Source organism: Hemitrygon akajei, chromosome 28, assembly GCF_048418815.1.
Source record: "Hemitrygon akajei chromosome 28, sHemAka1.3, whole genome shotgun sequence".
In the NCBI taxonomy this organism is placed as follows: Eukaryota; Metazoa; Chordata; class Chondrichthyes; order Myliobatiformes; family Dasyatidae; genus Hemitrygon; species Hemitrygon akajei.
The window spans coordinates 2,058,482-2,071,589 of NC_133151.1; the positions used below are offsets into that span (position 1 = coordinate 2,058,482).

The 13,108-nt window shown below is 52.6% G+C and overlaps 1 protein-coding gene across 1 annotated transcript in view; it reads right to left on the reverse strand.

Annotated features, from left to right (window-relative positions):
• LOC140717618 (uncharacterized) overlaps positions 1-12,856 on the reverse strand; it is a 66,352-nt gene extending 53,496 nt beyond the window's left edge. Inside the window, exons 1-2 of the mRNA XM_073031194.1 lie at positions 12,728-12,856; positions 6,080-6,191 (exon numbers count right to left, since the gene is read on the reverse strand). Of these exons, the coding sequence (XP_072887295.1) occupies positions 6,080-6,191; positions 12,728-12,742 (127 nt within the window). The 5' untranslated portion in view covers positions 12,743-12,856. The remainder of the gene's footprint in view (positions 1-6,079; positions 6,192-12,727) is intronic.
• Positions 12,857-13,108: the final 252 nt, after the last annotated feature.

Genomic DNA, 13,108 nt, shown 5'->3' on the forward strand with positions numbered 1-13,108 from the left:
AGTGGCTATACTTCATTAGGAGTTTGAAGAGATTTGGCATGTCGACAAATACACTCAAAAGCTTCTATAGCTGTACCGTGGAGAGCATTCTGACAGGCTGCATCACTGTCTGGTATGGAGGGGCTACTGCACAGGACCGAAAGAAGCTGCAGAGGGTTGTAAATCTAGTCAGTTCCATCTTGGGTACTAGCCTACAAAGTTCCCAGGGCATCTTCAGGGAGCGGTGTCTCAGAAAGGCAGCGTCTATTATTATAGACCCACAGCACCCAGGACATGCCCTCTTCTCACTGTTACCATCAGGGAGGAGGTACATTGAGAAAAGGGCATGCCCTGGGTGCTGGGGGTCCTTAATAATGGAATCTGCCTTTCTGAGACACCGCTCCCTGAAGATGTCCTGGGTACTTTGTTGGCTAGTACTCAAGATGGAGCTGACTAGATTTATAACCCTCAGCAGCTTCTTTCGGTCCTGTGCAGTAGCCCCTCCATACCAGACAGTGGTGCAGCCTGTCAGAATGCTCTCCACGGTACAGCTATAGGAGCTTTTGAGTGTATTTGTTGACATGCCAAATCTCATGACATGCCAAATGCCAGATTCTCAGAGATCTTGACACCCAGGAAATTGAAACTGCTCAGTCTCTCCACTTCTGATCCCTCTGTTGAGGATTGGTACGTGTTCCTTCGTCTGGCCCTTCCTGAAGTCCACAATCAGCTCTTTCGTCTTACTGACGTTGAGTGCCAGGTTGTTGCTGTGGCACCACTCCACTAGTTGGCATATCTCACTCCTGTACGCCCTCTCGTCACCACCTGAGATTCTACCAACAATGGTTGTACGGTCAGCAAATTTGTAGATGGTGTTTGAGCTATGCCTAGCCACACAGTCATGGGTATATAGAGAGTAGAGCAGTGGGCTAAGCACACACCCCTGAGGTGCACCAGCGTTGATTATCAACAACGAGGACATGCTGACCCATGTCATACAACACGGCACATAATGATGATGTCATACAACACAGCACATAATGATGATGTCATACAACACGACACATAATGATGATGTCATACAACACAGCACATAATGAGGACGACAATGGGTAACATTGCCATTAAGACGGGAGACGGAGTTCGGCCCCCGGCTTTGGACCTCAAAGACTGCCGGGCCTTTCCGAGGCTCTGACTACCTGTCTGGCCTCTTCAGCCTTGAGGGCTCACAGCCCGACTTGAGAATGGTCAGCCCCCGCAGGGCAAACGGGTGGCGTCAGGAACAAGGAGGCTGTAACATCGTAGAAATCTGTTGGAGCAAAGAACCGTGTTGATTTCGGAAGGCAGCAGAGGATCTAGGAGAGAAGTTCTCCAGTAGATAAGGCAGAATATAGGGAGATTTGATGGGAGCACAGAAAATAATTAGGAGTATAGATAGGGGTTCTTTCCACTGAGGTTGGGCAAGACTAAAACTAGAGGGTCATAGGCTAAGGGAGAAAGGTGAAACATTTAGGGGAACTCCTTCACTCAGGGGGTGGAGAGAGTGAACCAGGAGCCACCATGGTGGATGTGGGTTTGATTTCAACACTGTTTGGATAAACAAGTGGATGGGACGGGTGTGGAGGGCTTATACCAGGCAGAATAGCTCAGCATGGGCTAGACGGGCCAAAGGGCCTGCTTCTGCGATGTCCTGCTCTATGACTCTACGACCGGCCCTGCATTCTGAGCACCGGCGGCCGTGGGTCGAGCTCCCGGCAGTGGGGCTCAGCTGGAAGGTCGGTCCCGATGGAATAGTTTAATGACCGTTCAACTTGAAGTTGAGTGACCGCAAGTATTGGGCTGGGTTCGAGCGTGAGATACGGAGTGGAGGCAGGCCCATCATCCCACCACCTCCTGAGCTGACCATCCAGCACCCATGCTATACCAGCCCTACCCCATGATCCCAGCACCAGCTCGCGGGTACCACCACTGGCTCTGGCAGTCAGAGCTGACCGTGGATGTTGTGTCCTAGCTGTCTAGATACATAAGCCTGGGCAGTACGATATGGAGAGCGAGCTGTTGCCCGTGTAGTAAGCTCCCCCTCTCCACGCGTCTGATGAGCCCAAAGGAAGAGGACACGATACAGTTTGGCTCCAGCGGCGTCGCGGGAGTCACCGGTCAGCGATGAACTCAACGGACCTCCAGGGACCCCCAGCTCCGGATTTCCCCCCTCGGGATCTGCCCCCGAAGCCTTCCCCGTGAGCGGGTATAACTGCAAGGGCAGCAGAGGTTTGAGATCAGTTTTCCTTCTGCTGGATGAGCTGCCGACCACGACTGACGAGCCCCGTCCGCCCGAAGCGACTGGTTTTAAGGTGCCAGTAACCCGCTTTTGCCCCTTCTCCTGTCGGTAGAAACGGTTCCGCCGGGCGTAGTAGCTAAACCACACGTGAAGGCCGGGAGCTGGACTTGGTTGCCAGAGGCTATTTGAGGTGCACGCCATTGGGAGCATTGAATAGGTAGTGGGAGCTTGTCCCCATTACCACCCCTTGGCTTTAAAAACTTTAAGGAACCACTGACCATAAAAGATAGGAGTACAATTAGCCCATTTAGCCCATCAAAGCTGATTTAATATCCCTCTCATCCCCATTCTCTTGTCTTCTCCCGATAATCTTTGACACCCTTACTAATCGGGAATCTCTCAACCTCAGTTTAAATATACCCAGTGATTTGGCCTCCACAGCCGCCTGTGGTAATGAATTCCACAGATTCTCCACCCCGTGGCTAAAGAAATTGCTCGTCTCTTTTCTAAGGGGGACGTCCTTGCATTCTGAAGCTGTGACCTCCAGTCGCAGACTCCTACAGTACAGGAAGCATCCCCTCCACATCCACCCTTTCAATATTCGATGGGCTTTCAATGGGATGCCACCCCCCCCCCACCCCATTCTTCTCAACTCCACCAAGTACAGGCCCAGAGCCATCAAATGCTCATGTTAACCCCTTCAATCCTGGGATCGTTCTTGCGAACGTCCTCTGGATCCCCCTCCAACGCCAGCACAATCTTCCTTACGTAAGGTGTCCCCATAAATGCTCTGGAGTAGGTTTCATGGTCGGCACAACATTGTGGGCCGAAGGGCCTGTAATGTCCTGCAGATTTCTATCTTCTATGTATATTCCAAGTGCAGTCTGGCCTCATCATTGCATCCTTAATTTTATATCCTACTCCTCACGAAATGAATGCTAACATTGCGTTTGCCTTCTTATCTTTCCAGCCCCCTTCAGAAGGACTCCCAAACCCCTTTGCACTTCTCACTCCCAATTTGCTCTGTTTAAAAAAGCCCAGACCTTCATTCCTTCTACCAAAGTGCACGACCGCACACTTCCCTACGCTGCATCCCATCTGCCACTTTTCTGCCCGTCCTCATAATTTGCCCACGTCCTTCCCGCAGGCTGGCTGCTTCATCAGCGCTACCCGCGACCTCCATCTCCTCGTAAGCTTGGCCACAGGGCCGTCAATCCCATCTTCCGGATCACTTGCCGTACCACGAGAGAAGAGGCGGTCCCAACAGCGACCCCTGCGGAGCACCATCGGTCACCGGCAGCCGACAAGAAAAGGCCCCCTTTATTCCCACTTTGCCTCCTGCCGGCCAGCCAATCTTCTGCCCGCGCTAGTATCTTTCCTGTAACACCTTGGGCTCTTATCTTGTTTAGCAGCCTCGTGTGTCCTTCCGAAAATCCAAGTGTACCACATCCACTAACTCTTAGTCTATCCCGCCTTTTATTTCCTCAAATTCCAACAGATATGTCAGGCAAGATTTCCCCTTAAGGAAACTATAAGGAAACTTCAGCCTATTTTATCATGTGCCTCCAAATACCCCGAGACCACGTCCTTAATCGAATCCAACACCTTCCTGACCACAGAGGTCTGGCTAACTGGCCTATGATTTAACTTTCTTCTGCCTCCCTCCCTTCTTGAAGAGTGGAATGACGTTCGCAATTTTCTAGTCCTCCAGGGCCACTCCAGAATCTATTGATTCTTAGAAGGTCATCACTAATGCCTCCACGATCTCTTCAGCCACGCCTTTCAGAACCCTGGGGCGTAGTACCTCAGGTCCAGGAGACTTATCTGCCTTCAGAACTTTCAGTTTCCCATCATAATAGCGACTACCCTCCCTTCTGCCCCCGACACTCAAATTTCTGGCATATTGCTGGTGTCTTCCACAGTGAAGACTGATGCAAAATACTTATTCAGTTCATCTGCCATTTCTTTCTCCCCCGTTACTATCTCTCCAGCATCATTCTCCAGTGGTCTGATATCCACTCTTGCGTCTCCTATGATTAATATATCTGGAAAAAAAATTGTATCATCTGACCTTATAACCATATAACCATATAACAATTACAGCACGGAAACAGGCCATCTCGGCCCTTCTAGTCCGTGCCGAACTCTTACTCTCACCTAGTCCCACTGACCTGCACTCAGCCCGTAACCCTCCATTCCTGTCCATATACCTATCCAATTTTACCTTAAATGACACAACTGAACTGGCCTCTACTACTTCTACAGGAAGCTCATTCCACACAGCTATCACTCTCTGAGTAAAGAAATACCCCCTCGTGTTTCCCTTAAACTTTTGCCCCCTAACTCTCAAATCATGTCCTCTCGTTTGAATCTCCCCTACTCTCAATGGAAACAGCCTATTCACGTCAACTCTATAACCTTACCTTACCTTACTATAACCTATGACCTTACCTTCATATTTCATCTTTTCGCTCTTAATTGCTTTTCAAGTTGTCTCCCGTGAGTTTTCAAGAGGTCCTAGCTTCCCACTAATATTTGCAATATTACATGCCCTCTGTTTTGCTTTTGGGCAATGTTATGATCGTCATGGTGGAATTTTGATTTGCAGGTAGATTGGAAAAGTTAGGCTGGTGCTGGATTCCAAGGAATTCGTAGAACGCCTACGAGATGGTCTATTTCCCTTGTCATTCTGCCTTTAGAGTACCTCTTCGGGATGAATCTTCCCTGCGGCTTGCAAATTGCTCCCAGAAACCTCACCCACCATACCTCTGTCTTCCATCATACCTGCTAGTGTTCCCTTACAATTAACTTCGGCCAACTCCTCTCTCATGCCTTTGCCTCCTCCATAATACATCTGATATTAGCATCTCCCTCTCAAACTGTTCTACCACATCGTGATCACTGCCTCCTAAGGGTCCCTTTACCTTAAGCTCCCTAATCAAATCTGATTCAATACACAACACCCAATCCAGAATAGTCTTTTCCCTAATGGGCTCAACCAAAAGATGCCCTATAAGGCCATCCCGTAGGCATTCTACGGATTCCCTTTCCTTGGAATCCATCATCAACCTAACTTTTCCAATCTACCTGCACATTGAAATGATGACGATCATAACGTTGCCTTCTTACCGTGCCTAGATACTGCTCTGAGCCCTGTATGATTTCATACAAACTTTTAAAAAAACTTTTCAATGAGTTCCTTAACTGCCCCATAAGGATTTCTACTGTGCAGCCAATCCGATTTCTAAGGATTTGATTTTATTTTTCCACCAGCAGAGCCTGTCCTCCCACTGCAAATGTGTATCTGCTCGGATGTCAAGTTCCCACTCGTGGTCTCCTTTCAACCAGGACTCAGTGAGGCCCACAACGACACACCTACCTTATCCTGTGCACTGAGTGCAGTCATCACCCTTTCCAGTTTTGACTCCGGACGTCGAATTCTTATCCCTTTCTAAACTTTGTCTTTTTATGTCATCTGGAGACTTTCGTAAACCCTCCTGCACTCTCCTTCCCTTTAACATTTTCCTCATGAAACCACCCCCCCTCCCCCGGCTGCACAAGTCTAAGGGGAGACAACCTCCAGCCCCGCCAAACTCCGAGAGAATGAGGCGCCCTCCCCAACCCAAACCCCTCGTTTGTGTGGACGCTGCCCAGTTACAAATTAGTGCCACAGAGTAACAGACAGCACTCCGCCTACGACTAAAAGATTTCACCTTTATGGAACTTAAATCGACCGAAGGGTGAGTGAAGAAAAGAACAAAAAAAAATGAGAAAAGGGCCCATTTTAATGAAACAGTCAAATGTGCACAAGTTGGAGCTCACCGTTTCTCCATGGTCTCCGATCTTCAATCGATCTCGCCCTTGGCTTCGTTGAGTCACGGTCCCGGGTCAAATCCTGCGACCACTTCTCTCCTGCATCTTCCCTGTTCGTCTCCTCTCGAACAAAAGTGTCCGAGGGCAAACTTAGTGTCCCTCACCAGAGAAACCTCCTTTTAAACCGACCATCCTAATTGGATGGCAAACAAATCTCTCCATTCCTTATCTTCAACAGTGACCCCAACAAGCTGAAGACAGAACAGACAGCTCGTAAGGAACTGCTAAATGAAATACATACAGCATAACAGTAAAAATTACACTCAATTTTCCAAACTGTTAAGCCCTGCCAAAGGGTCTCAGCCTGAAATGTCCACTGTACTTTTTTTCCATAGACGCTGCCTGGCCTGCTGAGTTCCTCCAGCGTTTTGTGCGTGTTGCTCTGGATTTCCAGCAGCTGCAAGTTTTCTCTAGTTTGCGACTGGACCTGCTTCCTTACTAGTTAAAAAGGGTACTCTACTGTCTGACCTTTTCCCATAGTTTGGCCGCCAAATCTCTGTCCTGTCACTCCGGTTCCCACCCCCTTGCCAATTTTTTTTCCAGATTGTGAGGAAACTCAGCCCTCGTTTATTGTCATTTAGTAATGCACGCATTAAGAAATGATACAATGTTCCTCCAGTATGATATCACAGAAACACAAGACAGACCAAGACTAACTGACAAAAACCACATAGTTATAACATACAGTTACAACAGTGCAAAGCAATACCGTAATGTGAGAAAGAGCAGACCATGGGCACGGTAAATGAAAGTCTCGAAGTCCCCAACAGCCCATCATCTCACGCAGACGGTAGAAGGAAGAAAAACTCTTCCTGCCATGAACCTCCAGCGTTGGAAACTTCCCGATGCAGCCTCTGGAAGCATCCGACCACAGCCAACTCCGAGTCCGTCCGAAACACTTCGAGCCTCCGACCAGCCCTCCGACACCCAGCACCGTCTCTGCTGAGCGCTTCGACCCCGGCCCCGGCCGCCAAGCAACAGACAAAGCCGAGGATTCGGGGCCTTCCTCTCCGGAGATTTCTCCGATCGCACAGTAGCAGCGGCAGCGAAACAGGCATGTCCGAAGTTTCACCAGATGTTCCTCCGTGCTTCTCACGTCCGTCTCCATCGAATCAGGATTGTGCGCGGCTTCCTACTTGACAGATGACAGATATTCATCCCGGAGTGGCCGCTGCTTGCTGAGTCGCGCCGCCATCTTCTCCGTCTAGTTTAGGCGCCCACCATCCGTGCTCGCCAACCTGCCCGCCAGGACGTTGGCCCGCTCAAGTTCAGGCGTAACCCACACCCGTTCTGGTTGGGTGGTACCTTCCCCAGAAGAGATCTCAGTGACCCAGAAATCTGAAACCCTGCCAGGCCCATCCTGCTCCTACCCTCCCTGGTGACACAGGCAGCAATCCAGATCACTATCCTTGAGGCCCTGCTTTTCAGCTTTCGACCTAGCTTGCTACGTTCTCCCTTCAGGACCTCCTCCCTTCTCCCCCCGCCCTTTCAGAATGCCGTGGACCCGATCAAAGACAACCCTGACATCCGGGAGGCGACGTTGATCCCAGAGTCTCATTCCCACCGACTCTACTTCCATCCGACTGTATTTTCCCCACGATCCATTCACCCCACCCAGATTCTATCCCTCACCCACACACGGGGGGGCCCATTAACTTGAGCGTGCAGGGAAATCCAACAGGTAGAACATAATGACTTCCACACACCCTTACACAGCGCGCGCACGCGCGCACACACACACACACACACACGCACACACACACACACACACACACACACACACGACACACACACACACACACACACACACAGACACACACACACACGCACACACACACACACACACACACACACACAGACACACACACACACACAGACACACACACACACACACACACACACAGACACACACACACACACACACACACACACAGACACACACACACACGCACACACACACACACACACACACACACACACACACACACACACTTCCATGTCGGAGGGGCAATTCGCCCCTCCCCCTTGCACATCATCTCATGATCTGTCCCCTAAGGGTTCCTTTACCTTAAGCTCCCTCATTGAATCGGATCCGTTATACAATGAGAGGGAAGGGGAAGCCCGCGGCGTCACAAGTGTGCGCGAACTCGACATAAGCAGCTGGTGTTGGTCAACGTTGAGAGTCGGCCTTTTATTGGGTTGAGTTGGGTTTCTCGCTTTGTAATCGTTTAGACATGCTCTGATGATAAATTAATATCTTTAACGTCTCTTCTCTTCCCTTTCGAGGTTCTCTTGCAGACCCTGACCCGGAGTTAGGCGCTGACTTCGGTTCTTTGCGGGAATGGGACCCGCCCTCGGGGCCTCGCGACCGGCCGCTTTTCGACACGCCGAGGACGCGGCCCGGAAGACCAGCGCGCCTTCCGGGTGCCGGATTTCCGTGGCTCTGGAGGCGGGCGGATTCGAGGCTGGCGCCGCCGCCTGATGCGTCGTGGGAGTGCGCGGAAGATCGACAGTAGCGAGCCGGCGGCATGCCCAGAGGCCCAGGTTCTTCGGGCACAGTGCTCGGAATAAACAACACAACCGACTTTTAACACTGTAGGTCAGCGGGCTGATTTGCTATGCCTCCCCTCTCGCTGTGAAATGGAGCCACCTCTTTTTCCCTTATTAGGGAGAGAGAGAGCCTGCGGTGTGTCGAATTACCGGGTGAACAAGACGACTTCGGGGGAGTGAAAGTCCGTGTCTTATTGATGCTTTGCTGCACGCTCGAGTCCCTCGGTGGGGGGGCACCGATGCTTTTTTTGCTGGTGGGAGGGGGGGGCTCGTCACTTTGCTGCTGCTTATACCTGTGAGGGGGGAGCTGGCGGGCAACTTTGGGGGGGGGGGTTCTAACATTTGACGGTCATTCATTCTTTGGCGGCGCTCTGTTTTCGTGGATGGTTGTGAAGGAGAAGAATTTCAGGGTGTATATTGTATACGTGGCCGGCTGGCGGCGTAGCGGCGTCAGCGCCGGACTCCGGAGCGAAGGCTCCCGGGTTCGAATCCAGCCGGCCCCCTTGCACGCTCTCCGTCCGGGCTGGGTCGAGCGTCGAGGCGGCGACTCGGCCTCGTAAAAGCAGGAAAGCCCGCTAAAAAAAAACACGGGGTCCCGACGGCGTCCCCCATGACTCCACTCGGAGCTAAAGGCTTTCTTCTCCATATTGCGTTAATCACTGGCATTAAATGCACGTATTGAAGTGAATCTCGGTCACTGAGTTCTGGTAAGGGAGCGGTGCACGTTTGGGCTGGCCAAAACCGGCTCGACCGGTTCTCAATCCACTGGACTGATCAATCTGTAGCATATTTGAGAAAGGCATGACAAACACTTCATGGTGCTTGGACGTAGCAATCTTGATTTCCCTGACCTGGAACATCAGCTGATTAAGTATTTACCCCTCCATGACCCCGCCTGCAGGTTACTTACCGCCAAGCATGCACTCAAGGTATGGAGCACCACGATTAGCAAGGGCTTAGCTCTGGTGAGCAAGAGGTCCGGGTATAGCCTCCAGAAAGCCATCTTGCATGCGAGGTAACAACTCCAGACCAAACTCGGATCACTAAGGGATGCTCGCCAGCCGTGGCAGGGCTTGAGTGTCGTCACCCGCCAAGTGAGACCAGGCAACGCCACGAGGTTTCGCTCCCAGGCGAGCTCGATGCCTTCTGCCAGAACAAGCGGGCTCTCCCACTTCCCATTCCCGTTCCGATATGTCCATCCACGGCCTACTCCGCTCTCGTGATGAAGCCACACTCAGGTTGGAGGAACAACACCTTATATTCCGTCTGGGGTAGCCTCCAACCTGATCATTGATTTCTCCGACTTCTGGTAATTGCAACCCCCCCTCACCATTTTCTCACCTCACCTCCCTCTGGGGCTCCTCCCCCCTTTTCTTTCTTCCGTGGCTTTCCATTACTCTCGCCAATCAACTTCCCGGCTCTTTACTTCATCCCTCCCCCCCACCCGGTTTCACCTCGTGTTTCTCTCTCCCCTTCCCACACCTTTTAAACCTACTCATCTTTGCTTTCTCTCTCCAATCCCTGCCGAAGGGTCTCGGCCTAAAACGCCGATTGTTTACTCTTTTCCACAGATGCTGCCTGGCCTGCTGAGTTCCTCCGGCATTGTGCGTGCGTGCGTGCGTGTGTGTGTGTGTGTGTGTGAGTGTGTGAGTGTGTGTGTGTGTGTGTGTGTGTGTGTGCGTGAGTGTGTGTGTGTGCGTGTGTGTGTGAGTGTGTGTGTGTGTGTGTGCGTGAGTGTGTGTGTGTGCGTGTGTGAGTGTGTGTGTGTGTGCGTGTGTGCGTGAGTGTGTGTGTGTGTGTGCGTGTGTGTGTGTGTGCGTGTGTGCGTGAGTGTGTGTGTGTGTGCGTGAGTGTGTGTGCGTGTGTGCGTGAGTGTGTGTGTGTGCGTGAGTGTGTGTGGTTGTGCGTGAGTGTGTGTGTGCGTGAGTGTGTGTGTGCGTGTGTGCCTGTGTGCGTGAGTGTGTGTGTGTGCGTGAGTGTGTGTGTGTGCGTGCGTGAGTGTGTGTGTGCGTGTGTGCGTGAGTGTGTGTGTGTGTGTGTGTGTGCGTGAGTGTGTGTGTGTGTGTGTGTGTGTGTGTGCGTGCGTGCGTGCGTGCGTGCGTGCGTGCGTGCGTGCGTGCGTGCGTGCGTGTGTGTGTGTGTGTGTGCGTGCGTGTGTGTGTGTGTGTGTGTTGCTCTGGATTTCCGGCATCTGCAGATTCTCCCTTGTTTCTCAAGAGAACAAGGGAAACAGGCTCCGGGACAGCTTCTTCCACCGGGCCATCGGACTGCTTAACTCGCGCTGACACAACTGTACTTCTGTGTTATATTGACTGTCCTGTTGCACGTACTGTTTCTTATAAATCACTATAAATTGCACATTTAGACGGAGGTGTAACGTAAAGATTTTTTACTCCTCACGTATGTGAAGGGTGTAAGTAATGAAGTCAATTCAGTGCCTTTTACGCTGGCTTCGACCGACAACACATGGAGGCACCTTCATGGACTCCCACGGCCCCTGACGATTTCGCTCTGAGGCCAACACGAGGGCATCGCTCAGGAGGGTGAACGCACGGCCCAGACGCGGCAGCTGGGATCACTGAGATTTTTTAACCGCTCGCTTCGGCGGTCTACCTGCTTCAAGCAGACTTCAATTATCTCCTCATATTCCTCATACCAACACCGCCTCCCCCCCCCCACCCCCACCCCCCGCAATCTCTAGAATCAGCCTGGTGTGGTGAACTACATATACCTGTCTGGACTGCTCCTGTGGCCCCTCCCACTGACCCCCTGCTGACTGCTCCTGTGGCCCCTCCCACTGACCCCCACTGACTGCTCCTGTGGCTCCTCCCACAGACCCCTGCTGACTGCTCCTGTGGCTCCTCCCACAGACCCCTGCTGACTGCTCCTGTGGCTCCTCCCACAGACCCCCTGCTGACTGCTCCTGTGGCCCCTCCCACTGACCCCCACTGACTGCTCCTGTGGCTCCTCCCACAGACCCCTGCTGACTGCTCCTGTGGCTCCTCCCACAGACCCCTGCTGACTGCTCCTGTGGCTCCTCCCACAGACCCCCTGCTGACTGCTCCTGTGGCTCCTCCAACAGACCCCTGCTGACTGCTCCTGTGGCTCCTCCCACAGACCCCTGCTGACTGCTCCTGTGGCTCCTCCCACAGACCCCTGCTGACTGCTCCTGTGGCTCCTCCCACAGACCCCCCTGCTGACTGCTCCTGTGGCTCCTCCCACAGACCCCTGCTGACTGCTCCTGTGGCTCCTCCCACAGACCCTGCTGACTGCTCCTGTGGCTCCTCCCACAGACCCCTGCTGACTGCTCCTGTGGCTCCTCCCACAGACCCTGCTGACTGCTCCTGTGGCTCCTCCCACAGACCCCCTGCTGACTGCTCCTGTGGCTCCTCCCACTGACCCCCTGCTGACTGCTCCTGTGGCTCCTCCCACTGACCCCTGCTGACTGCTCCTGTGGCTCCTCCCACAGACCCCTGCTGACTGCTCCTGTGGCTCCTCCCACTGACCCCCTGCTGACTGCTCCTGTGGCCCCTCCCACTGACCCCCTGCTGACTGCTCCTGTGGCCCCTCCCACTGACCCCCACTGACTGCTCCTGTGGCTCCTCCCACAGACCCCTGCTGACTGCTCCTGTGGCTCCTCCCACTGACCCCCTGCTGACACCTCCTGTGGCTCCTCCCACTGACCCCTGCTGACTGCTCCTGTGGCTCCTCCCACAGACCCCTGCTGACTGCTCCTGTGGCTCCTCCCACAGACCCACTGCCCCTGTGGCTCCTCCCACAGACCCCCTGCTGACTGCTCCTGTGGCTCCTCCCACAGACCCCTGTATAAAGGCGATTGAGCCTGAGCCCGGCCTCATTCTCCAGGATGTAGTGTTGTTCATTCTTCCAGTCAATAAAAGCCGATACCTCGCTTCTTACGTCTCAGAGTGAGTTATTGATGGTGCATCACCTGGTGAACCTCCTCTGCACCTCCTGCAAAGCCAGCAACGCTAGAAAGGGCCAGAAGAGCCGACTCCATATCCGTTTAAAACATAACTGAATACTCACTAAAGCAGCTGCCATAAAGTAATGGAGATTTTCAATTGGACATGGAGCCAGAAATCGGGGAAGCTCTGTTCGTTATTTGTTGAATTAACAGCTTGTGAGTTTACGGAAGCCACCTGCTCTCGTCTCGACTCAAACCATAAGATCATGACTTTCTCCGCGGCGGCTCCCTCGATGACCGACGATCTTCAGTCTTAACGAGGAAATCGAAAGCGAGGTTAAACAGGGAGGCCAGGGTCGGTAAACATTTCAAGCAGGAAACCTGCCCAAACAAAAGTTTCAGAAGGTTTGATCTGTTGGAGGTGAAGGGGGAGAAAACAAGCTTTCAAAATTCCAAAAGGGAAAGCTTATAACCCTGAGGCAGCAGGGAGGTGGTTGTTTAGC